Source organism: Buteo buteo, chromosome 6 (assembly GCF_964188355.1).
Source record: "Buteo buteo chromosome 6, bButBut1.hap1.1, whole genome shotgun sequence".
In the NCBI taxonomy this organism is placed as follows: Eukaryota; Metazoa; Chordata; class Aves; order Accipitriformes; family Accipitridae; genus Buteo; species Buteo buteo.
The window spans coordinates 43,992,628-44,019,321 of record NC_134176.1 but is presented as its reverse complement, the minus strand read 5'-3'; the positions used below and the strand labels follow the sequence as shown (position 1 = coordinate 44,019,321).

General features: G+C 42.1%; 1 protein-coding gene across 5 annotated transcripts in view; it reads left to right on the top strand.

Moving 5' to 3' along the window:
* The window catches only part of AMBRA1 (autophagy and beclin 1 regulator 1), a 135,834-nt gene that overhangs the window by 67,495 nt on the left and 41,645 nt on the right, over positions 1 to 26,694 (top strand). For all 5 annotated transcript variants that reach the window (XM_075030779.1, XM_075030777.1, XM_075030773.1 and 2 more), the window contains 3 exons: positions 15,388 to 15,498; positions 23,488 to 23,676; positions 24,131 to 24,285. In XM_075030779.1, coding sequence (XP_074886880.1) covers positions 15,388 to 15,498; positions 23,488 to 23,676; positions 24,131 to 24,285 — 455 coding nt within the window. The remainder of the gene's footprint in view (positions 1 to 15,387; positions 15,499 to 23,487; positions 23,677 to 24,130; positions 24,286 to 26,694) is intronic.

The window sequence follows — 26,694 nt, the reverse complement described above, 5'->3', positions numbered from 1 at the left end:
CAGTGGTCCCAGTGCAGGAGAGGTCCTGCTAGCCATTTGCATCATGTCGCAAGCTGTAGTCTGTTCCCGTGCCGCATGATGGAAGCTAGTACTGAATCTGAGAAGTCTTGTATATTGTATTTGCTGATGCAGGCTCTTCCAATAAGCCTTTCTTTGTATTGGTGGCTGGAAAGCTAAAGCTGGCTTTGAGATTCAGAAAGGCATTGGAGAGAGATGATGATGTTCTTAAAAGTGAAGGGTGCAGGCTGATTCCTTTTGTGTGCATTGTTAAAGTGATGAATTTCTAGATATCATTATATCAGGAGGGGTAAGGCTTTGCAGAAGTGCTCATCTTTTTGTGGGCGGTGAGGGCCCCTTGGGGACCTGTCTCTTTGTGGGTGGTAAAGCTCACTTAGCCATAAAAGTATTTTCCCACAGCTTGCTGCCTCCTTTTCAAAGTGTGGGGGGGAAATAATAAAAAAATTACCCATGCTCCAGAGCATAGAGGGGAGGCAGGGACCCGTGCAATCTCACGTGCGGAAGGGTGGGAATTCTCAGTGGCCTGCCACTTTTGGCTGTCATCTTTGAAGAGAATAGTCATGATTTTTGCTTACATGTTTTACATGGAGGGGAAAAAAAACCAACACTGCAAAGCAAACCCTGAGCCAGATTTGCTATACCCAATATAGAATATCTCCATAGACATTTTTATAGCCACCCTGGCATAAAGATGGAAGAAGCTCTTGCTATGGCAACATAGTTGTATGTTGTATAAGGGATCTGATAAGGATGCTGTGTACTGATCTCCAGCTCCGTTTCCCAGGTAGATAGGATTGTACCATTGGATCCTTCTGCTTGCTACCCTGTTTTTTTTTATAATTGACCATTAATGCATCAGTCTGTTACCACTTAATATATACAAATCGAAGGTTGTTGCTAACTGTTAGATTCTGCAGTGATAGTTTTCCCTCCACATAGTATCATTACCTCAGCTTGCTCTGTTGGTTTTGTGCTTCTGGACTGCTGGCTTTCCTTGATTAGGGGGGAAGATGTATGGGAAGGTATCGTAAGGATAGTCACAACTTGCCTGCCCCTTTGGAATTACTTTTGACTTGTGGGTTTGTTCATCCCAGATGGGTTTACCTTACCTGTGTGATTTACCTTAACATAAGCCACACTGAGAAATCTGCCTCTCTGTGTGGAGGCTGTTTTAGAACATGCCCTTGGCAAGGGCAGAGCCTAGGGAAATAAATTTAGGCTGTGGACTTTTCCCAAAACATAAAAGCTGCATTTGTTGGTGGTTTTGAGGTGTTACACATGTGGAAGGTGCTAGGTGTCCTGCATGAGACAGAGAAATTCTTAATGAAAACCAAGCAGAGGATCCAAACAGTATTTGTACGATAGCAAATACAGGCCCTAGTCAGGATGGGAGCACTATATAAACTCATACCAGCTTTTTATTCCTTGCCTCGGAACTCAACAGTATATGCAGACAGCAAGAGATTTTGTACATTAACGAATGTAAACGGGAACTGAGGATAGAGGTGTGCTTCATATATGTCACCCCTTCCGCACCCCCTGTTTTTTTAAAATTAGGATACCACTACCTCTGGAGTGAGGCAGAAGAGGGAACGGTCTCCAGCATCTGCAGGAGCTCAGAGAGTTGGTTTTAAACTAAGCAGGAGCTGCAAGTCAGTGCTACTGAAGGAAGCTGTATTTTGCTTTCTTGAGCAGTAGGTTGACACACTCTCCTGCTGAGCTTGGTGTGGGCTGTAATCCAGCAGCCCTGGCACGCAGGAGTTATCATGTTTCTGAGAGTTCAAAATCAGCAGGAGCTGTGAGCCAGCCTCTATGAATGTAATTGCTCTGGGCTCTCAAGTCCTGCTGATACCCTGGTAACCCAGCTTCTGCTGATCTGGGAACCAGGTTCACATTTCTTTCTCTTGCTTCAAGCACTGCCTGAAACTGTGTACATTTTCAGCTGTATCGAGCTGCTTCAACCCACCTGTTTTTGCAGCAATGGGTGGGAAGGAGTACGTAGGTGTGGCTTATGACCCATTAGGTAACTTCAGAGTTGGCAGCAAGCACAGACATCAGCGTGGAAGAAGTTGTGGTGATGCTTATAATTGTTCATTTGTCTCCTTCAGCATCTTTGGGGGTGGTGAGAGTGGTAGCGGTGGAAGTCATTCACAGAAGGCAAGGGAGGAGTAACCCAAGAATAAAAAATGTTACCAGCTTTGCTAAGTAAGAGATAATGATGACAATTAAACTACTAGTCCTGAGCTTTGACCAGGAAGGGGGTCACTAGAAGTAGAGCAGCTTCAGTAGTATCTGAGAAATGGAAGTTGGCTGGAGAGGATACAAACTAGACTCGTCAGAAAAACAAACGTGACTGCCAGGAGTTCACATAGTGCAGTTTGAGAGCTAGAGACGAGAAGAACACGGGGGTTGAACGCGTTTCTCCTTCTCACCCTAGACATCCAAACTGTGATCTTGAGTCTTTGAGGAATTTAGAGATGCAAGAAGTTAATGCATATTTGTATTGTGAGAGGAAAGAGAAGAGGCTACAAATGTGTACTGTCACATGGCAAGGGATGGAAATTGGCATGAAATAGGAAGATGGCAATAAAATCATAGAGGCAGGTGGAGTGCTTCCAACCTTCTAGGGTTGGGAACATGCTTCTGTATATGATGGGAAGAATTGCAGAAGGGGAAGGGAAGGTTGAAAGGATGGAGGAAGTAATGTCACTGTAATTTTCTTACAAGCAACTGAGATTCTGCACAGAGAGAAATGGAGATTGGAGGAGGGGAGGGTTTGAGGAATGAGTCAAAGGTGGTGATGAGGCAGCTGGGATTGCAGGCGTGGGTTTCAGTTAAGCTGGAAAAACACTTTGTCTTCTTTCAAACAATTGTTCGTATTAGCATTCATGGTGTGGGCATGCATGCACCCATCCATGTGATGTCTCCTGGTGTGCTGCACACACAAGTTGTTTGAGGATCTGTCTTTTGGTTCATGACAGACCAACCCAGTCAGATCTCTGTCTTCCCTGAGGTGCCACAGCAGAAGAGAAAAGTTGTGTAGTGGAGGGAATTGGTCTGGTGGTAGTTTTCATTAGAGTTATCTCACAGTAGATGGCGGAATGGAAACTGGTATCAGGGGTGGGTGAGGCTCAAAATCTGGTGGGGAGCATGACTAAGGGAAGGAGGCAAACACCCAACACACACATGTATAACCCCTGTACCCCCATTATGAGAACACTGAAAAGCATGAAGGAAATCCAAACCTACTTTGACAGAGTGGAAGGGAATGAAGACACAGGAAAAAGAGGGCTGAGGGCAGACAAATAACTAACAGTGCTTATAGACTGGAAATCATAGCAAGGTGGAATGAGGGAGAAGGGCTGATGGTAAACACTGGAAGACATTAAGTTGTCGTGGGGACAGAGTCAGTAACAAAGTTTAGAGAAAGAGCTTATAGGCCACATAAAATGAACAGATTTGCAAAGATCTAGAAAGGTGAGGTGAGAAAGCATGTCGCTAAGGTCTTGATTGGGTTCTCTGTGTGGAAGGCACGGAAGGGCTGTGAGGGGAGTGTGTTTCTTCTGTCTTTTCCTGGCCCAGCTTGGCCGCTGAGGTTCCACAGAAGACACCTTGTTCGCTAGATACGTGCATGTCTGTTGACCCGGAAAACTGTGAAAGCTGAAGGCAAGCCCTGTCATAACTTCCCTGCTTGAAAAGAAACTAGCTGTAACTGGATGTTGGTCTCCCTACTCCTGTGATTTTAGTGAGGTACTGCCTAACTTCTGTTGTCCTCTGACTTGTGAGGCCTAATAAATTGTCCTTTGGGACTGTAATTTTACACCGAGTCCTAGGACTGAGAGGCTGACCTGGAGTGCTCATCATCATCTAGGCTGTACCACTGCTGATTCTTTGATCTGGTAGGAGCTGGACCTCTGGCTCTGCTGCTGTGATGATGAGATCTTGGAGCCTCTGACCACAGTTTCTCTTCAGTTTGTGACTCCTATCTCCAGTAAAGCATGGCCTGCTCCAGATCTCTATTATGTATAATCTAAAATCTTATCGCAAACCAGTAAATTGTGATTGCCCTATTTTCATTGTCTGAATTTCCTTCCACTCTTACTTATAAATGCTGTGTGGAGTAGCTGTGGTGGTTATATTATATAGCAGCTTCTTGGACAGGTCTGCTAAGTATCCTCTGGAAGTATTATGAGCTAATTCAAGATGGATTAAGGTCAAGTTGGCCCTAAAAAGAAATAAAACCCATTTGAAGTATCCATCCATTGTTCAGTTCAGGGCCTGCATGCTGAGTAGCTAGGATGTATTTCTGCTGCCTTGAGCTTAGATCTTAGTTTTCTCTGTGTGGCTTTGAGTTTGATTTTTAATACTCCTTAATATAATGGGATAAAATGTTAGTCTCTTTTCATCTTGTAGTCACTTTTCTAATTGCAGTGGACCTGTCTGAGTTGAACTCAGCTGTGGCACTGATTTACAGAAGTCACTGCAAGGTTATGAGCTTGGCTGAACTCCTTGGTGGAGTCCTGCTGCCCTCTGGGAGCTCTAACGCTGTGTCACTGTTCTGAATGTCACACCATTACTTTCACGTTGTTACACAGTGGTCCATCAGGGTGTGGACTAGCATGCTTCATCAGTCCTGCTCCACGTACTTTGGGACCTGGGTCACCTTTTGAGCCTGAATCTCTGCATTGGCTCCATGCAGAGATCCCTGCAGATTCGCTGAGGTGCTAGAACAGGCTTTGTGTATTAAAGCTAGTGGCGATAAGCAATGAGTCTTGTTTCCATTGCCATCGTCTAGATCATGCCAAACCGCCCTCAAAACTTCCTCCATCAGAAAGTATTCAAAACATTGTGAGAGCCAAGTACTTTATTTGCTGTAGGTTTCTTTGTGCTTTTCCAGTTGGAATAATGTGGTCTCTCCATTGTATTCTTCCAGGCTGGGCTTCCTCCTTCCCATCTCATCATGCTTTAAATTTAAACTGCCTTCCCATTAGTTAAACTATTGTTAGATTTTGTGTTTTCCCAGCTTGCTCATTTTCTGCTTTTTTTGGTTGTCTTCCTGTTCACCGCTTTACCCAGAAAACAGCAAGCCCAGCTGCTTACTTCCCAGTTCCTGTCCTGCCTTCTCCTCTTTTGCTCATCAGATTGGGGATACAACATAAATTGTTCCCTTTAGCAATGTCTTTTCAGCTTTGTATTCCCTATGCAAGGCCAGTGCCTGTTTTCTTTGCAGACACAATGACTGTGCAGGACCTGGCGGCCTGAGAAGCTCTTAATGAGTACAGTGCACCCTTAAAATGCATTTCATGAATGCCACCTGTCAGCTCTTCATTTGCCCTAGGACACTTTGTTAGTTTATTGTATGGAGTTTATTTAAGTTGTCAGGACCTGCATTCTTCTTAATGGAGGTGTATTTTTCCCCGAGAGCATGTGACTTCATCTTAACCTCCCTAGACAAGCACAGATTCAGAACAGACAAGTTATTTCCTCAACAGACCTATCCTGCTCACAGGATATTATGACTGTGAAATGTAATCAACCATTGAACGTGTTTAGCTTAGTGCTCTGTATTGTGGTGGTAGCTCAGTCTGTGTCACTAAGCTGACACAGCATTTACATTGCAAGTTTGCATGCACAGGGCTGGTGCTGTAATATAGCAGTCCTGAAATGTGTTTAAGGATAGTAAGAATTTTTTCAAGTCTTCCATTCACTGGGAAGTACAAGGCTTTGAATGTGTTTCTGTGCTTGGAGCTTTTATTAATATTGCGTACTGCTATTTCCACAATATAAAGTGGCTCCAGTGTGGAAGCTTGGTGTTGCACTGATACACAGTTAAATCTCAGGAATTCAAACCCTTCTAGGGAACATGCCGCTTCTTGGATTAGTGAAAGTTTGTATTATTGCAATGTGGTGGTTGATAAGGCATGCATGTGCTCTACAAAGATACTGCTGGGTTTGTTTTTTTTTTTTCCACTGCAGATGAGTGTTTTGGCATAAGACACGCACATTTAAAGTTGTGCTAAGCACACATTCTTGCAGTAAGAGCTGCAGAGGCGGTAGCAGGCAGTTGGCTTGCTGATTTGTTTGGATTAATAGGATTTCATGTAGTTAAAACGCACACTCACAATGAAAAAGGCTCTTCTGAGTAAAAGCAGTTTCACTCGTTATTTTTGCATCTATTCTGCATCTGTCTGTTGGCATAGCCATATTGGTTAGATGGGAGTGCTGTTACAACACTACTTGAGCCTCTGCTCAGGAGAGGGATTATTCGGTGTGAACTGAAACTGTGGCCACACTAATTTATGAGCTATGGAGTTGGTGATAAAGTATAACCTGTGTGGAATATGGGCTGAAGTCGGCAAGTGTCTTGGCAAACAGTCCCTACAAGAAAATCTCAAGAAATTGCAGGAGCTCTGAATTATCTAAAACTATATACAGCAGTTTTGGCAAGGCTTGATTAGTCTGATACTGCGTTAGCATCTACGTTAGACGAGTGAACTGCAGTAGACCTAGTAGACAGCGTGGGTGGTGTGACAACTGTGGAGGACACAAGCATTAGCCTTGGGTGGTAAAGACGTTCTGGTTAGGCAACGACAGCAACCCTGTGAAGGAGTTTTGTGTTGCCGCAGTGGAAACATTCCTTTGAATCCAGACAAATTCTGCTAGACCAGAAAGTTAACTTCTTTAATGATTGTTGGAGGCAAAGATGTCTTAATACCATAACAATTCAGTTTCTCAGTGCCTGTGTTACTGGCCAAGGCACTGCCAGCGGGAAGGCCAGCTGTGGACATGCCAGTGGGACCTTGCAAAGTTTTTCTTTGATAAGAGATGAGCAAGAGGTTTGGTAAGAGGATCCTTTGGTAAGAGGATGCAGAGAGGAAAATGACCCCTAAAAGTCAGATGCTTAGCTTTTTTGCTTTGACATACCGCAGCAATATCTGAGGACTTTGCCCAGCCTGAGTCAAGTCTCTCAGTGAGCTCAGATGGGCTCTTGTGCTGGAAGGACCATTTAAGCAGGAGAGGGGAAGTCTGGAAAGGCAAGTCCCTGTTCCTGGTATAGCTACTTGGGGAATTTGTCCTTGTGCTCTTCAAAAATGAGGCAAAGTGGGATGGGAGCTCTGGCGACTGGAGAGCTTCGAGTCTGGTGCCTGCTAACAGCTCCTTGGTGGAAGGCTGCCCCCTTTGTCTAGTCTCTGCAAGACTCTCCATCCGAGGCAATTAGGATTAGCAGGCACATTTCATGCTCTGAAAAGTCAGAAAGGGAAAGAAGAAGGAGTTTTACAAAAGGAAATGCCTGCCAGGCACAGATTTCGCTCTGTTTTTGTGCAGAGAATAAACACAGACGTGAAGGTTAAAAAGCAGTCTTCCAACAGCATTTAATGAAGGGCTTGGTAATGATGCAAGGGACTTAGTGACGGGAAAGAGCAGAGGCATTGCAAGGGGCAGAGTTGGCAGAGGGAGGAGCCCGAGCGACACACAGCACAGATTAGCTGTTGAGACCTTCCTAGTTCACCTTCACAGGGATTTCGTGAAACTTAAACTCTGGCAGGAGAGATGTGGCATTTTGACTTGGAAAGTCACCTACTGTTCCTGGAAGCTTAGAAAGGAGAAGGGCTGTGAACATGCCCTTGTGTGTGGGTTCAAACAGAGGTGAAGGAAGAGAGTACATGTTTCTGTAGAGACTGCAAAGTTCAGCTCTCTTCTGCCTTTTCATCTAGCAGTGTGACCTAGCCTCATTCACTTCCCCCCACCCCCAGTTTAATTCTGAAAAACACTTTTCTCTTGCAGCATCAGTTGCTTGGGAGCTGATTTCAGATGTATTGTCGTACTGATTTTTTAGTAGATTGATACGGACCTCCAGATGGAGAAATTACTGTAACCCAGATTATTGTTTATCTTCACACTGACTAGGTAAAGTTGTCTTTATTTCCCCAGCATTTTCCAATAAATAGGTTTCTGACTCCCATGCCAGGGCAATAGCTGATGCCTCTTATAGCTGATTCTGTAAGTATCAGAGGATTTCATGGTGTATGGAATAACATAAATTAGGAAGAAAGCATAAAACCCTCTCTCCAACCCTTTACTCATTATTATTTGTTAGGGCTTCTTTATGTATACAGACAAAATCATCTAAAAGGCTGAAAATATGCAGAAAAGGTTGAAACAAAACATTAGTTAAATAAAATGCAGATCAGAATGTATTTTTAGTGCTTGAATGTTTTCCCTAAAAGGCTATCCTGTAGGAACCATATTTTACTGCTTGAATCATATGGTAGTACGAGGCATGCTTTTAACACATGCTGCTATCACATGGAAATAAAGAAATGATCTCAAAACAAGCAACAATGTCTGTAGAAACTTCCTCTAATAACAGCTCCAGCAGTTAGCTGATTGGAGGACTCCAGCTTTGACTCCCCTTCCCAGCAAGGGGCCCAGATGAGAAAAGCTTGTTTGCCCACCCACTTCTCAAACAACTTCTGAGTTGTTTCCGCCAATGGTAACAGATGTTTCTTTCTGTTTCCATAACCTTTTCCTGTCAAGCTCTTTTAATGATACAGCATCTCTATTTGCATGAAGATTTCTTTTGACTCTCTAGCCTGATAACATTTATTTCCACCTGTGTGCTTCATGGAGCACCTCCATCTCTTTACACACCATTTCAGTATTGTGCCCAGTATCAGAATTCTAGGAGTCTCGCAGTGGTCCCTAAACAAATGGGGTTTTGCTGTTTTAAAATGTGTATGCATGCGTGCCGTTACATAGTGTAAAGCAATCAATATAGTGGAGCCTTCCCATGGAACTTCCCATCCACTGCAGCTAAAAGCATACTAAATGACAAATGAGAAAACAAACGGCTGAGCCTAAACAGTCTTTGTTCGTAAAGCTTTTCTTATAAAGAAGAAAATCGCACTTACTGTCTTCATTTGAGTTGTACAAATGTAAGAACACCTCTAAGACTTGCAGCTCTGCTTCTTTTGCAAGCAGGATTTGAGGCTTTGGTTCTCCAGTGAACTGTACTTACTGCCCTGCAAGAACGAACTTTTAAACTACGCAAACAAAGTATCCGCTGAAGCACAAGCTAAATAATTAACATTTCAGTAACCAGATACAACTATTAATTTGTGTTCAGTTGCCAAAGTCAGGCACTCACTTGTCTCGTTCATCCCTTCTTTCCAGCAGTTGTTGAGCAGTTATGTTGCTCTCCACTCCTCACTAAGGTGAGGTGTAAGTAAGACACTCTGGTATGCCCATGGTTCATATGGTATTTCTTTTTACCTTTTTTTTTTTTTTTGATGGCATGAGAGATTATGAATCTTACAGATAAAAAAAGAGTGCATAAATTGTTTTAATCCTGTCAGACTTTCATTGTGCCAAGGCTGTACTTAAAGTGACGATTGGTAGTAGTTTAGGAGGTAGAAAGAAGGAATTCCTTCCAATTTATTTGGTTGGGGTTTTTTTTCTGTTCAACAGTGCGTATCTGATATTGGATGGTTGCAGAAAGTTCTTGGCAATTTGGAGACTTAGACCACAATCCATCACTAACAGCAGCTGAAAGGGTTGAGATAGTTGAGATAGGATGGTTTCCTACAGCAAGAAAATGAAACTGCTTGTTCCTTATTGGTCACCCTGAGCAGGATGAGGACTTCCTAAATGGTGACATTTGCTTGCTCCAGTGTGTATATGTAAAGACTATGATAAGATACCTCATTTGTCACTGAGGAGAGTACAGGGTTTTCCTCATCTGAGAGGTTCTATGTGAATATTGCTGGCTCAGATCTTGCTGGTTCTGGAAACTCACCATGCTGTTTCATATCTGATTTTCCAACTTCCATGTGTAGCAGAGTGACATGAGCAGGGGCATCTCTATGGGGTGAACAACATCAGAGAAGCAGGAATTCTCTTTCTTAAGGAGAAGAATTACCAGCTTGCTTGGTGAAGTGCAAACAATTCAGATAAGAGGGGAATGCATTTGAAAAGGACTTTAACATCTTCTAGTTTCCCTGAGGGAAAACTGGACCTACCATCAAAGACGAACGCTTCCCAGATGCATTTCTGTATTAATTGTTATATGATCAGACAAAGGAAGATCTCTAACGTCAGGAAGGTAAGATGTCAAGGAGCTGTCATGACTGTACTGGGGATGGAGTCTTTGGGCAGGGCGTCTGTTCGTTTATTGTTTGTGTTTCTTGCAAATAAACTGATTTCCTTCTAAAGTCTGAAGCTTGTGGCTGGAAAATTCCCTTCTTATGTGATGCATTATTCACTGTGTGAGTGAAGCCCTCGGGCACTTGACTGAGCTCCTATTAGGGCAGTCATCTTCACTACCTGCAGCTGAGGCCTGCTCAAATTCCCATTGCTGATGGGACTGTGGAATTCAGCATGCTAAGCATTCCCCCTTTTAAAAAGGAAATTTTGAAATAGGAATGAGCATGAATGGGAAATTGCATTTCTTCTTATTTTGTACAGCTGGGGTAAAGGAAAAATAATAGCTTTTTGAAAGTTTCAGCCTTCAGAGGGCATACACCACTTTGAGGCTTTCTCAGTTAACATCAAAGCTGAGATCCCTTCAATGCTTAGCATATGCCGAACTACCCTTACTAACGGTTTGTGCATCCATTCATGAAAATCGTTTTGCCCACTTCCTATTTATTTACAGCTTGCTGGTACATTGAAAAACAAACAAAATAAATCCTTGAAAATACCAGGTTGCTAGGCATACTGTTTCTACAGCATTAGGCCACTTTTAGTTAGTTAGCTTGGCCACTTCAAAGGCAGCATCTTCGCGATAGCTTGGAACAGAGATATGCTGGGACTTGTCAAATTCATATTCAGGATTTAATATATTTACTGTGATCAAAGGTAGTCCCCAACACCAGAATGCCCCATAAAATACTTTAGGGTCGGAGATGTGCAAGAACCTGTTACATCTCCACTAGGCTTCAGAGATCAGTAATCACATTTCAGCTGAATTCAAATTGCTTCAGAACTGGTTGAGAGAATCTGGTGTATTCTTGCAGCAAAGAGCTTTATCCTTGGTTTATCAAATAGATTTGTCCTGTGTTTTGGGCTTCCTGGAGCCTCTGGATTATAGTAAATCTAGAACTAGTGAATGTAAAACTCATCAGCTGTGATAGATCCTTTCTGCAAGTGTAGGATAACCTCAGTATCATTAGCTACAGTTACAAACGGGCTCCTAAAGAGGTAACTACTTTTCCAAGGCATTCATGCAAGTACTAATCTAGGGGGAATTTTATACCAGGGCCTAATAACTGTCTCAAATTGAGTCACAAATTTGCTTGGGGACTTCTCCAGCTTCCTCAAGCTTATCTGTAAGCATCTGAAGAAATCTTTCTCTTAGTGTGTGGCAGGTGCCCTCATAGTAAAAACTTAAGAGTGAAGGATCTAGTCTAGAAAGAAAATTGAGCTCTGGTTTCTGTTAAATACATCGGAAGGAAATTCCCATAATATGTGAATGTTAAATTTTCTTGAAACTTGTACCCCAGAGCCTGTGTAGCTCTAGAGTATTGGCACTTCCTCTGAGACTCTGATAGTAGTAGTCTGGAAGTATCCTGCTCTTCACTGAGGGAGTGCTGGAGTGCCATGGAAAGTGGTTTTGCATCACTTTTTTCCCTTTCAGTCTAAACTCAGACACTGGCTTGCACGGCTTGATTCATAAATGAGCAATAACTAACTGGCAAAGGTTCGTTTCTCCACATGCCAAGATGAGTTGGACCCTCTGAGGGGATTGAGACTGACGGATAAATATGTCACGTGTAGGTGGCCTATAAGAAAAGATTTGAGGATTTTTTTTTTTCCAAGTCTTTGTTAAGACTTTTTTCCCCCCACTCTTTAAACTCTCTTGTCATGTGTTGAGTGGGGGTGGATGGAGATTGGGGTGGTGGGGGGAGTAGGGGGGGCTGCTGAAAGCATTTATCTTCATTTCTGCCATCACCCAGTGTTTATTACGCAGTGATAGACAGACGCAGGAAAGCTGCCAATCAAACCTACGTTCACTGCATTTCAATTGGCCTTCGCTTTGGATTTCAGCATTTTGAAATCTACATCATCTCTGCAGTAAAAGGTCATTCTGTTGGTGGGGATGACAAGCCCCAGACCCTCGGGTACCCACTGCAGTCACTTGTGATCCCATCAAACAGTGGAAGACTCAGGAATCAGGACAGACTGTCAAGTGCTTGGTGAGAACTGCTGCTTGTAAGAGCCGATCTGCTGCTGCCCACATTTAAGATGCTGAAGTGTGTTGTTTGCCTCCAGGTTATACTAGAATTTAAGAGGTAACTGCATCTTCTTCTGCTCACACCCAGGCTGAAACCCTGACTGGGCAAAGCCAGCTTGAGAATGAGTTCTCACAATGCACAGTGAACAAAAGCTCTGTAGTGAGGATTTTAACTTTTAAGTTTTCCACACGTGGTCTCAAATCTTCTCTATCAACCAATGGAAAAAGCAAACAACAAAGGTTAGGATAGCACAGGTGTGTACTGGGGGGTATTTTCCTCCCTAAATTGAATGTCTGAAATGTTTGCATGCTTTTAATCATCTTTACTGTAGGACAGTACATGCACGCATGTGGGAGGCTTCTGGCAGGGCTTGTGATAACAAAGTGGAATAACATTTGTATATGTAGCTAGATATAATTTAATAATTACACTTCTCAATTACATAATTAGTATAAGTAGAGGTAATTACTTAATAAAAACATGTAGATCATGGATTTGCCATTAGTGTTAGGCACACTGATTTGGAGCTTTTGAGAAATGGACCAAATCCTTCTGAACACGCATCTTTCACTCTGTGAACCTTGTTCCCCCTGTCCTAATCTTTTTGATAAAGGTGTCTGTTACCTGAAACACTAGCACTAGTTGATAGCTTTTGCTGGCTCTGAAATTTGTGCAGGACTGTCCTGTAGATGGGGAAGTACTGCTTTTTTTCATCATTAGCTTTTCCATGTAGGATGAGACTGCCTTTGGAGATGAAGGGGATGCAAGGTTTAAATGAACACTATAACTAACCCAAAGGTTCTGGGGAAAGGGATGAGAAGACCAGAATCTTTACAGAAGAAAACTCAAAACCATTTGCCAACAGCCTTTTTATGGTACTTGTAGCATTAAGTGCAACAGTTGTATAAGCCAGATGAACTTGCTGTTTGTGGAGCAGTTAGTGATGTTGCTAGGCTTCTGTAATGCAGACGGAGCGCATGATTACTCTCCTAGGTTATGTTATTCTCCAGTTTATATATTACTTGCTATACCTACAAAGGTTGTTCTCATTGCAAAACTTCGTAATGTTCATTTGTAATAAGATCAGTATTCTGGAATTCTGTGCCCTGAGTAGTACTTCTGTTGCCTGTCTTTGCAGAGTGTTTTCCTTGTCTGACTTAGTCCTATAAGGCAGTTGCTACCTAGTCAGTGATGTTAGATACTGTTCCCCTGCAGCAAGTCCCACTGCTTGAAATTTGTACAGAAACTAGTTTTTTCTTCTCCACCTGGTGGCTGGAGGCAAGACAGTAGAAGAGCTGCCCTTGTGTACCAAACCCAGGCTTGCAATGAGGAGACTTTTAAAGATGAAACAACATAAAATTTAATTGTCCTTCTTCCACTTCTGGTTGCAAAATGTAATTTCATTAATGCATTGAATCTGCTTTCTCTGGTGCATATCTTTTGTTCAGAGGAGTCCTTTGTTTTGGGGGATATGAAGAACAAGGCCTTGGGCATATGTAAAAGCAATGGAAATGTTCTTAATTCTGCTCTCCCAAGTGTATGTGTGCATCTGACAGAGGCAGATAGAGACTGAGCAGACGCATGGTGGAGGTTTGTCGATTGCTGGAGGCCTGGCACAGCTGAGTACACGGTGTAAAGCTGTCTGCTCAGAAGTCTTGCTCTTGGCATATTTCTGAGCTTTCTCCAGAACCAAAAATCAGGACTCAAGACAGCTTATCAATGAAAAGAGGACTAGCAGTAGCCTTCTTGGTGTCTTTCTTTTTATCAGCACTGGTCTAGAATTTACTTCCTTACTTTGCCCTGCCCACCTTGTTCTTTACTTTGCAGAGAAAATGTAAACCCTGTTAGTGTGTATATGTGTTTTCAGGTCATTTTTTGTACAAGCCTGAGTGTTCTGCTGGGATTTGGTAAGAAAAGTAAAAATCCAGCCACCCTAGTCTCTTCATCTTCCTCCACAACACTCTCATTTACTAGCAGTTAGCAAGCTTTTAGCTCTCTGCACAGGCAGCTGGCCTGCTGTGTACTGGGTACAGAGTTGTCTAAGTGATGTCTCTTCCACTATTGCTGCTGTGGCAGCAGTCCTGAGCCAGCCCTTGTGGGAGGGTGAAGCCACTGACTTTTCTGTGTGCTTCCCACCAGAGACAGTGTGGAGATGCTGAAATCCAGACTGCATAGACTCTGGAGGCTGTGCTTTTCCTCATTTGTGCTTGGGGATGATCTTGTTTTGCTCTCCCTTATCAAATTCTATTACCTTGAGTTTCTCTGGGTGCCAGCATGTGTGTGTAAGTGCAAGGGCTGCATGTATATGAAGGCCTTAGAGACTGCAAAATAGTGAGATTTTTTTACTCAAGTACTATTATGGGAGAACTGTTTCTTCTCTCCACTTGTCTCCCTAGGGATTGCATTTAATGCCTCTGAGCTTTCTCCAATGTATGCCAACTTGAGTTACCCATGGCAGTTCCTTTCTGCCTGGAAAATTATGTTCTTTTTGCTAGTTTCTGAATTATTCTGCTTAGCCTTCTGCTTTGGACTGTTGCCCAAGTCCTTGGGTGGTTAGCAAGGGGCATGGAGTCAGGGCAGCCCCCTGCCTGCTTGAAGGGCCAGCTTGTAGGTCCTCCATGCTAATATTTTGTTACAGTCTTTACTATGTGGCAAATACTGTAGGCAACCTGTATCTTCTGAGTGGAGTTTACAGGAGTATCAGGAATTATGTCAACAAGTGTGCGTGATTTGCTAGGGCAGCGCTTTTCCTTAGCATGTATTCTGGTCTGCCTTCATAGCTGTACTAGAAAATTTGGGGTCTGTGAAAATACAGCTTCACTAGTACCAATAAGTAGAATGCATTTGCACCAAATGAATTCATTAGGATTCCTGCCTTGTGGGTCTGGGCAAGTCTTATCTCTCATCAGCTTTCTTTTCTTTCAGAAATGTGTTACAGGGAGGTGCTTGTCTATTAATTTCCTGTGCTCTGTGGCTTATTTAGGAGGTGTTGTCATTTCTGTAAATAAGGTTTCTTTAAGAATCTAGAGTTTTGTGTATTGGATTTTGAAAGGTTTTCTAGGATTTTGTCTCCCCAGCTCTTTTCTGGATAATCTTCTGGAGGTTAAGTTGCTAATTATTTACCCCTTTTCTGTAGGTGCTGTGATTGGGGATGGACAGTCAGCTGTGGCCAGCAACATTGCCAACACCACCTACCGGCTTCAGTGGTGGGACTTCACTAAATTTGATCTGCCTGAAATCAGCAATGGTAAGTTGGAAAGGGTACCAGAACTTTCTTTTAAGTCTATACCAACCAGAGATACCATAAGCTCTAGGATCTTCCAAAGGTAGCTGTATGTTGCAGGCCTTGGGTTACCTGATTGTCTTGTGGTATTGGAAACTGTAAAATGCTTAGCCTTTTGAGAAAGTTGACTAAAAGCATGCAGAACTGTTCTGCTCTGTCTAGTTTGTGTATTCTTGCTATCAGTAAACCCATGCATAAATGGGGCTCTTTTGTGAGCATTCTCATGGGAATACACAGTCTTCCTAGAAGAATTCTGTATTCAGTCTCCTCATTCTTTTACCAACAAGTTTCTAGAGGGGTGTTGTCTTTATACTTTTACATTAGAACTTGCTAATGAATTGGGTCTGAATTCTCCAAGTTATTGACATTAGTGTGAGTTAAAGTGCTACAATACTTTCTGGTCGTTAGGGCCCTGGTCTGTTGCTCACCACTGTGTTGTAAGCCAGGAGAAGTAGATGTAGGTTCTAGCCATTTGCAAAAGCAAATTCATCCTATATCTGAGGTGAAAGCTGCTTCTGGGTCAAGAATATGAGCAATATTGCTAATTTTATTTATTTATCTATCTATTTATTTATTTCCTCCTTCCCTTTGTGGAAATTAGACGATAGTTTTACATGTGTTCTATGGTATAAGCTAGCTCTCGCACTGGAAGAGACTTCCTTATGCAGGCACAAGCAGATTTGATGCTTGTGGTCAGCTGACTAAGGAATGACTTTTTGAGGGCTAAAACTAACTTGACTAGAAAGGCTATTTTTAACCCAGAGGGGTATCCTGATATTTCTGAAGCTGTGCAGTAAGCTATGTTTGTGGCAGCCTGGGACAAAGATAGGAGGTAGATATTCATTAATGTTTCTTTGTACAGTGATTTTTAGTTTAGGCCGTATCTGTGCATATGTGAAATTCATTGTTTGACTTCTCAGCAAAATGAGATTGGGTTCTGCTTTAAGGGACTGACTTTTTGGGGGAGAACAGGGATTCTGTTTTCAGAAACACTTCTGCTTTCACAGGTGGCCATTGAAATGAATTCAGAAAAAGTTTCTTCCAGTCCCAGCCCTGTCTGTCCTGCAATTCTGGAAGTTACATATCTGGCAATAGAGGTCTCTGTGGAGTACTGTTCTGTTGCTTAAAGAACCCACAAAAGGAGCACATGTAGTGATACCATAGCAGCAGAGATGTGAGGAATTAAAATCATAGAATCACAGAATGGTTTGGGTTGGAAGGGAGCTTTAAAGGTCATCTAGTCCACCCCCACTGCCATGGGCAGGGACATCTTTCAATAGATCAGGTTGCTCAAAGCTCCATCCAGTTCCACTTTGAACACTTCCAATGATGGGGCATCCACAGCTTCTCTGGGCAACCTGTATGGGGCCATTTACCTCCCAGTCCCTGGGAAGTCAGAGGAGCTAGGGGAAAGCCACCAGTAGCCAATCGCATTACAAAAAGCTTTTCTTACTGTGTCATTCCTACAGAGAAAGTATCTGGTATTTCTGTTTCATCTCCTTCCTTCACATTGTATAGAATGTTGTGGTGTGATGTGTATAGCCTGGTGGGAAATAAAAGCCCTGCTTCTAGATGGTAGCTCTCGACATTGTAAAGGGGAAAGATGCTTTATATTTTGTCCTTGAGAAACATTCTTTCTCTTGGGAAGGAGCACGCAGTGTCATCTTGAAAGTAGAATACTGTGCTGAACTTGTGTGCCAGTGCTTTGATGTGTCTTGTTAAATGCCAAACTTTGTAGTACTAGTGTAAAGTTGTAGGCTGAGGATCAGTGTTCAAGGTGAAGTTTCGCCATGCAGTGGCAATACTTTCTATTGCCCAGCCAGACTCTGAAAGAGAATAAAAATGAATGCAGAGGGGGAAGCATCTTGCTGCTGACTTAAATTCTTTGGGACTTCTTTGCAAGCTGGTAAAGTATTTGAAGAGTGCTACAGCTGCTAATAGCTTCCCCCCTGCCCCCAATCTGGCTGCTGAGAAGGCTGCTGATTTAAAAAAAAAAAAAAAAAAAAGCATAAGATGTTTGTTTATAATTTATGGAATCCCATAGAAAATAAGAACCATCTGCTTCTCAAGACATCAATATTTCAATCTTCTCCCTCTTCCCTACCAGGACAATTCCATTCTGAAATAGCTTCCAGTTAGCTGGAAATTGGGCTACAGTTTCTGTTATTGTTGTACCCTTCTTGCAGGCAGGGTTCCTGTTACAAGCGCATCCCCAGCCCTTCTGACTCCCCACTTTGTGCTTCATAAAACTTGGCTTGTCCATCTTGATTTATTAGCATTTGGAAATGTTCAGTTTTACTCTGCTTCTTCCTTTTTACATGTTAAGCCCAACTCCAACATTTCTAGATTGTTAGCCACGTCTCCCTCTGCCAAGGTCTAGTAGGGATGCATGAAGGTGTAGCAGCTGTGCTCATCCTAAAACAGGTATTTGCCAAGCTTGCCTAGGCACAGAACAAAGGCAAGCTGCAAGTTTGCCAAGATGCACTAATTTGTAGAGATATTGCGAAGCTAAATGCATAACAGTGGAGTGGTGGGTTGGAGGAGTTTTTTCTGACTCTTCATGATCTTGGAAATAAACTGTTTTCCCAGTAAAGCATGTGACCTCAATAGCTCCTTTTTTTCCCATCATTTTCTGTAAATCAGAGGTGGTCATGTGAGAGAGCCCTCTTACACAGAGGGGGCTATTGCACTTTCTGAGACTGACTTGAGCCACAAGTGGTTTGGGAGTTTAGGCAGATGAAATGATGCAGCCGAAGTTTGGGACTGCTTGCCAGCTCCACTCTCCATCAGAGAAATGGCTCTGTGGCCAACCTTCATCTCCAAGCCGCTCTTCTTCCTGTTACAATTAAACAAAGAAAAGATAGTTTGGAAGTAGGGTGTTGTCCACTGAATCGGACACATCTGAGCAAGCGACAGCAGCATGAGTGCCGTCCTGTGATCTCTGCGTCTGGGCCCCAGCACCCTTTGGAGCCCTGGATTCAGGACTCGGCTCCGCGGCAGCAACCTCACTAATGCTCAGTTCAGCGAGCGCACGAAAGAGGACTCCGGCAGTCCTGGGGAAATGGCTTTGCAGGGACTTGTGGGATTTTAGTCTCTGCCCTGTCTTTCTCTATTAATTGCAAAATGGAAAAGATGGCTTCAGATTTCTTCTTTCCTATTGCCAGTTTTGCTTTTAATAACTCTGAAATAAACATGACCTGGTCTTAAACTGTAATTGTCAGTCATATCAGCATTGGGATGGGGAATTTATTTGACAGCAGAGACAATGCTATCTCTGGCATTTATTTAATATTCTTCTAGTAAGTGTTGCATATCCTTAAAATTTCCTGCAGCTAACGGGTAAGTATTGAATCAGCAAACAGTGTAGAATATAGCCTTTCCACAGGTGAAATATTTGAAGGTTTTATCTCTTATTTATATCTCTTGAATGTAGTTTCTCTCATGCTACTCGGTGCTCGTTATTTCATTTTCTAGCCGTTGTGGCTGAACTGGTCTAGTTCTTCCACAGTTAGTCATGCATCAGGAATTTGTCCTGTTCTGACACTGGCTGGGACTTGAGGAAGGTGATTTGATCAATATTGTGATTCACAGTGGGATGCAGAAGAACTTAAAAGAAGGAAAGGAAGAAAAAAAAAAACCATGCCAAACAATGTATAAATAGGAGCAGCTGTTAAGAAAGTGTCATCCTTAAGGGTGGCTAGGAGCGGATGGTGTGCTCAGCACTGTTTTCCTTTGGCAAACAGTGCTGTTGCTGCCAGCATTCCAGGCCTTCCCCAGCTTCAAGCGTAATTATGCTGTAGGTGTAAGCACTCCAAGTTGGCACAACAGCTTGATTAATTTGTTCTCTGATGTTTCTTTTGATCTGTTCTGTTAGCTCAGTGGCTGCATTAACAACAAAAGAAAACACAAGATGAAAGGGCAGCCTTGTAAATGGTTTTCCAAAAATAGCAATTTTTTTCCCTAAAATCTTCTGTATTGGCTTCATTTTCATAGATTGGGCCTCAGGCTCAAAGAAATCAAACAGCCTGTGGCTTTGTCAAATGCATGGGTATCTTCATCCTCCCCGTGTCTTGGGAATCTCTTACATGCTGTTCCTTAAAATGAAACCTTGCTGAGATCTCCACCTCTCACATTTAGACTTTTTCTACTGGCACAGTAGGCTCCCTTGGTTCTAGGTGTAAGTGCTACCTGAGTCCCTCATCCTTTGTAAGTGAGGGAAGAGCAAAAAAACCATAATGCCAGTGTGAATCATACATTGAAGGACTGAAATAAAGGGCGCGCTTTCTTGTTCAGTGCAGCTTGCATCTGTGATGTTTTATGTTCCAGGCACACATCAAGAGGGAAAGATAGTTCTCTTCTGGCAGAGGAGCTCACAATCTGTTTTGCTAAGAGGCATTCACCATATGCAACAAACTTTAAAAAGAACAAGACACACAGTCATGTTGGCCATCATTGTGGACTGCTCACCAAAAACCTCTGTGCTGTGCTGAAGGAGGGGGGTGGGGGGAGGAAAAACTGTGTAGATAAAAAAGGACTGAACATGTGCTATGTGATAAACAAGTATGCAATCTCGCTACTTCCGATATTGAGCATCAAATGGCAGTAGTTAACATTGTAGAGAAACTGTGACTACCTCATGGAAACTGCATCCTGAGCCCAGAGATGCAGGACGAAAACTTAGATATCTAGCACAATAGGAATGAGAGAGAACAGTTCTTAGGCCCCAAAGAAAGAGACTGGACTGTATTTTCTCTTCTAATAATTTTCATAGTTGTATGTCTGGCAAATGCTCTCCCTGTGTAAAGTGTAGTTTTGCTCTGTTGATGTCCTTCTTGCTTGGCTCTCTTTTAAGTAGTTATCTCGGCTTTGGCTGGGAAAGTCCCAATATTCACCTCTCCAATAAGTTCCCATTCCTTTTTTTTTTTTCTTTCCCTCAATTTTTTTAGATCACTGCTAATTAGAGTACACAACAAAGGAATTGTGAGAAAGGACCCCCTTAGCCACTGCGTCTAGCTCCCTGCTGTCTTAGGCAAGCACATCCTATAGTTCCTCTTATTCTGTCTTAAAATTGGTTAAATTCTTTGCCGCTTTCACTTCTGGCTATTCTGCTAGAAATCTTCTAGTTTCCAAACTTAATGGCTGCTTTTACCCACTTACTCACCTGTCAGCATTATTTGTGAAGAGAACTGATGTTTTTCTGGCACTCACTTTCTGGTATTTTTTGTAAATACAGTCCCATTTCCTTGCAATTGTTTTTTTTTTTTTCCCCCCAAACATAAAATACATACTTCATTTCCCCCAGTCATCTTCCTAGCTCTTTGCCGGACTTGTTACCGTTTAGGGTTTAATCTTTCTTGAACATGGCTCACCAAAACTGTGCCCAGTATCCTGCATGTGGTCTCGGCATTGATATTTCTTTTTAAGTGTGTTCCCTAGTGCAGTGTGGATGGCTCAGTCTTTGCTATGATCACCAAAGTTGATTCTCTCTTGTTTCCAACTGAGAAGCTCCTAGGAAAGCAGAAATTTATAAATGTTAACACACTCTAGAATTCTTTTGTTTCACTTCTGTTACGTCTCTGTGTACTTCAGTTCACTGTGTGGTCTGATCATGCTCTGTTAATGAAATTACCCAACTTTGTCAACAGAATTCATCAACCAACTCCACTCTGTGCCTAGCCCATTGATAAACCTAATAAGTAAGACTGGTTTTGAAATGAGTCACTGAAGAACTCTGCAGGAATCCTCCCAATTTGATGGGGATTACAATAGTGCAACCTGTTGTAATGTATCCTTTAACTAGTTCACAGCATATATTACAGTTCTTGTGTTGATGCCCATTTTTCTTGTGGTGACATAATGAGTACTTGAATGAAGCCTAGATCTACAAAAAAAAAGGGGGGCAAATTTTAATTCTACCTTTTATAAAATTAGGTAGTATAGTCTTTAATCTGTTGTCTTTCTGTTCAACTAGCTTCAGACTAAGCACTCAGGAATTTCGTCATCTTTTGGACCGTCTGTTCTTTGGAGGGCCATGTGTATTTTAGATTCTGTTATTACAGGACTGACAGTGACTACCATTATTTACCTTTTTCTGTTCAGCACCTTTCTGTTTATACTAGGCTGAAAATTACTGTTTTTAGCAGCTTTGAGACTGAAAAAAATGGTTGAATAAATTTAGAGTACAGGTGTAGGTGGTTTGGTACAGAATGTAATTACATAGTCCACTTTTTATCCTCATTTTTCTTTTTCATCAGAATTTCTTAAATGGAACAGTAGAATTTGATACTGAACCATGTAGGAAAGCAGTGCCCAGGAAAAATGTCTTTGAGACCAGAAGAACTAAAGATGAGGTTCAGCAAGTGCTTTAAATCAGCAGTGCTGGAAGAAGGAGTAGTCCTGTCTGCTTCCTTGTCATGACTTTTTTTTCTGCTGCTGCAAGTGTCTATGTGGTCATGTGGTGTACCTAGTTGGGAAACTCTTGTGGCTAAAAAGTGACCTAGACAACAGTCAGTAATTTCTCAGCTATATCAGTATGCCAGTGTAGCTTGCTTTCCACAGAAGTGTTGGAAACAAAGAGCAGAGGTTGTTTCTTTTGGCAGCAGTGTCAGTTTGTTAAAGCATTGGGTTACAGCCTTAATTTGATTTGGAAGTTCAGACTTCCAAGAATGCATAAAGCATTCTTGGCACTGTTCTTTTGTTAAACTAATAAGAAATCTAGCCCAAGAAGTACCTTCATAAACTTATCTGCACTTTTAGCTGAACAAATCAAAGCCGCTTCTAGGCTGGACATGGTCTGATGATTTAGAAGAGAATTTCTGGACTGTAGAAGTTGACATAGTGCTCCACATGATGCTATAGCTTCAAGCATGTGAGATGGGGTATTCAGTCTTCTAGCATGCAAAGTTTCTATATTGCAAAGGTGGGCTTTATTTCTATTTTTCTATATTTCTATCCCCTTGAGTTTGAAAATTCTAGAATCTGAAATTTCCCCATCCCCAAAATAGTGGATGCAGTTTCAGCTCCAAACCTCCTGGAAGAATTGCAGAACTGAAGCGCATCTAGGTTAGACTGAGGGAATGAACATAAGTCCAGCCTTGTTTTATCAAGCCACCATTGAACTGTTGGTGATGACGATGCTAAAAGGCCTTGGAACCTCATTGTACTGGGAATGGCACAAGTGCATAGTAACATTCAGTAGCCCAAAGAGCTTGTAGCCTGCATATGCAAGGCATGGAGGGGAAAACATTTGTATGAGGTCAGCCAGCAACTCGCCAGCAGAGATTAAAGTAAAACTTGTGTTTTGTGAATCACTCTTCACTATCCTGTCTGCTGAACAGTTACTTCACTGAATGCATGAGTGTCTCAAATACTGGAGTAATTAAATGGAGGACCGGCTGGAGAAGTCTCTGCCCTTTCTCACTTGCTTTATCCAAGATTGGTGTAAAAATCAGCTGTCAGAAATGAATGTCTATATCTTCAGGGAAGAGTTTTTCTCTCATCTCCTGTTTATTGGAGATAAGGGGAGCTGGAAGTAGGGGCTTCACAAGAGAAGGGGAAATGAATTAAGGTGTACTGTTTTCTAATGATACCACTGCTGGAGTTTGTCAGAGAGTCATGATTTGAGACTTGTTTGAGCTGTGCTGTCCTTTGCAAAGGATGGTGTTATGCTCAACAAAGCAGGGGTTTGATAAAGTGCAATTGCCACTATTTCTTGGCTGAAGGCTCCAGGAGGTGAGTAGATCTCATTTCCTGGGCTCATTACACTGTCTTATCTCTGTTTTGGAGGAAGTTTTACATTAATCAGGGTATTAACATTTCATAAACTTTTGGAGGAAGCTAAATGTCTTGAGTGCCTTTTGAGTGTACTGTCCAGTCTCCAACATTAGGTTTAAATCTTGCTTTATTCTCTCTTGAACCTAAGTACTTTAATCATTGTTCCTTTCTTCTTTGCAGCCTCTGTGAACGTGCTTGTTCAAAACTGCAAGATTTACAATGATGCTAGCTGCGATATCTCTGCCGATGGGCAGTTGCTGGCAGCCTTCATTCCCAGTAGTCAAAGAGGCTTCCCTGATGAAGGAATACTGGCTGTGTATTCTCTGGCACCCCACAACTTGGGGGAGATGCTTTACACAAAGCGATTTGGTAAGCATGCAGCAAGAAGTCAGGGTGGGTGGGGGTGTGAGAATTTACCTCAGAACTCAGCTTTCAGTGAGAAATGCAATAGTCTGAACATCAGTGATTGTAGTAACAGGAAATAATTTATTGGCCTTCTAACCAGCTACAAACAGAGTACTGCTGGGGAGAAACTTGTCGTATGGTCTGGACATGTAAGGTGCTGGTACGAGGCAGCTGCTAAGGGATAGTTTTTTATTCCTTAAAGAACTTCATTGTCTTAGTGGGAGGACACTTGCAGCAAGGAAATGTCTCGCAAAATCTGTGCTTGTGCAGGTCTGCTTATTCTTCCCTACCCCTTATAAAAATGAGCTTAGTATGCCATACGTTATGGGAATGCTGGAAGGGAATGAAGAAGCTGTGAGGATGAAGCATGAGGAGGGATGTCAACCTGTGAGAGAAATAACCCCTCTTTTCTTCATAGGCCCTAATGCCATTTCTGTGAGCCTGTCTCCAATGGGCAGATACGTAATGGTGGGACTGGCTTCCCGACGTATCCTGTTGCACCCCTCCACAGAACACATGGTTGCTCAAGTCTTCAGACTGCAACAGCCCCACGGTGGAGAAACCTCTATGAGGGTGAGTGTATGTGTATCCTGTTTCTGTGTGTTTTCGTAAGTGATTTTGTGTCGCTTTGACTCTAGCCTAGTAGTTAGTTGCTGGGTTATGATAGCAAAGAGGTAGCATGCTCCAGGCCCACTGAATAATAAACATGTAAAAGAATTTATTAGAGATATGCAGACATGGCAGGAGAACATAAATATAATGGAATCTTGAAACTTCACTCTGGTTTCAAATATGATGACAAACATATACATTCCTAAGTCTAGATAACATTCAGAGTACCTAGTATGTCTTTTGTACTACTTTGAGTAACATGCATCTTGTTTGTGGTACTACAGTTGGCTTTGCTGAGGGAGTTTTTCAGCCGAGGCTTCAGGATCATTTCCTAACATTCCTGAAAGCGGCTAACCTCTAGGAGAGCAGCCACCAGCAGTTTCAGGAAGGGTAGGGGCCAAGTTTCATATCATACTTGCAGACTGAAGATGAGGCTTATCATACTTTTGCCAAACAGGCTTTTGTTGGCTATTTATTCGTGAGCTTTCTATGTATATGTAGGCATATTTGGGCACTGGAATTATCTTTCTGTACTTCTGCTTTGTGGGAGAGCTGAACCATGACCCACTCTGACTTGTTCAGTACCTGAGGGAAAACTTTCATCTTTTTGCAAACTGGCAAATAGAGTTAAGAGAACATTTATGTCTTGCTTTGTTCATCAGCACAGCACAACAGCTGTTCAGCCATAGTTTAGGATGGGAAAAGCTATGTCCAGTTGATAATGCACAAGGAGAGTTGAGGAGGCAGAATTAGGTAATTTCTAAAGCTGATATTTGGGGTGGATTCAAGTTTAAGGCCATGTATTCGGATGACTTGTTGCAGGAAATGAAAAATAGCTATTCAAACTTTTCACTTTGGGGATAACTTGATCATAGTGGAATTTATTACATGAGCAGCTTTTTTTCCTCTCTCTCTTTAAAACTTTTTCTTTTAGTCTAAAAGGCTCCTCTTATTATTACTTTTGACAGAGCTTTCCCAGTGTACAGGGGTTGCATTGAGCCATTTGTCTGGTGGCCTTGCACTGGGGAGAGACTTGTCTCTGGAATAAATTGCTTGATTCACCTTCAGACTCTGTAGTTGCTCTCCAGACTGCTCATGATTCAGAGAGGGTCATCTCAGCTGTGTCATTACATGAGCTGTTTTATCAGCTGATACAAAACTCTTGTTTATCATCATCATCTGCTCCACATTATAAGGCAAGGGAAGATCAATGATGAGGATATTCTTTGGTGCACCAGTCAGCACTTTTACAGGCCTGGTTCTGAGCTACCATTCTGGTACAAGCCTCTTAAGGTAAGAGACAGAAATTAAAATGTATTTATGAAAAAAGCAGAATTTGGTTAGCAGGTACAGTTGGTGAAAGCTGTGTGGATATAAGATCACCAATTACATTAATTCGGTATCCTGTTAAATCCTTTTAAAAGTGTAGTTTACCCTGGTACTGTTTCTTTTTTCAGTTATTTTAAGATCCCAGTGAAGTACATAGCTTTTACTGCCAGATACGGGAGTATCCCTTCCCACAGTCTTTTTACCATATCATAATAAGTTAAGATAGAGACGTCCTATTAGCTAAAATCATGTCTCTTCCTCTCATCTGTCCTTTACTCTAAACTCCAGTTGCTATGGCTTCTAGCCCTTCCTTTTGGAGACATATTTTTGTAGACAGCTAAGTCAGTAAGCTTCTGTCCAAATCTTCCATTTATATTTCTTCATCTCCATTTCAAACATATCTTCTTTCCCTATGGTGTGTTATACTCTTCAAATGCTTGTACCCTTGCTCTTAGTCACCATTTAGTGAAGTAATGCTTTGTATTCCCTTAATCTTTTCTTGTAATTCAATCTTCCAGCTTTCGTTTTTCTCTCTTCTGAATTCTCTCCAAAATACCCTTCTTCTTTTTTTTTTTCCCTTCATTCTGGAATATGTTTAAATGTACGTAATGTGATAAGCATAGTCTTACCAGAAACCCACAGAGGGTATTTTTTTCTGCTTTTTTTGGACTACAGGGCTTTACTTACGCAGTCAAAAACTGTTGTTTTTTTTTCTTTTTTTTGCTGTTATGGTGCATTGAAAATTGTGTACAATTTTTCCCACTCTTGCTTTTCAGACTTGCTCCACATCACTGCACTCCTGTCTTTCTCATCTGCTGTAGTTCTGGATTATTTTTCTCCAGATGGATTGCATGTATTCTAAAGGTTGCTTTTTTCATCTTTCTTGCACATGTATTTTTAGCCTCCAAAAACCTTTCCCCCACGTTTTTAAATCTATCCAGTCTAGCAGGATTTGCTAACTAATTTGCTGTTTTCCCCTTTCCCACATGATGTTTAAAGATGTTAAAAATGTCTCATTTCTGACTGCCTTGGACTTTTAGC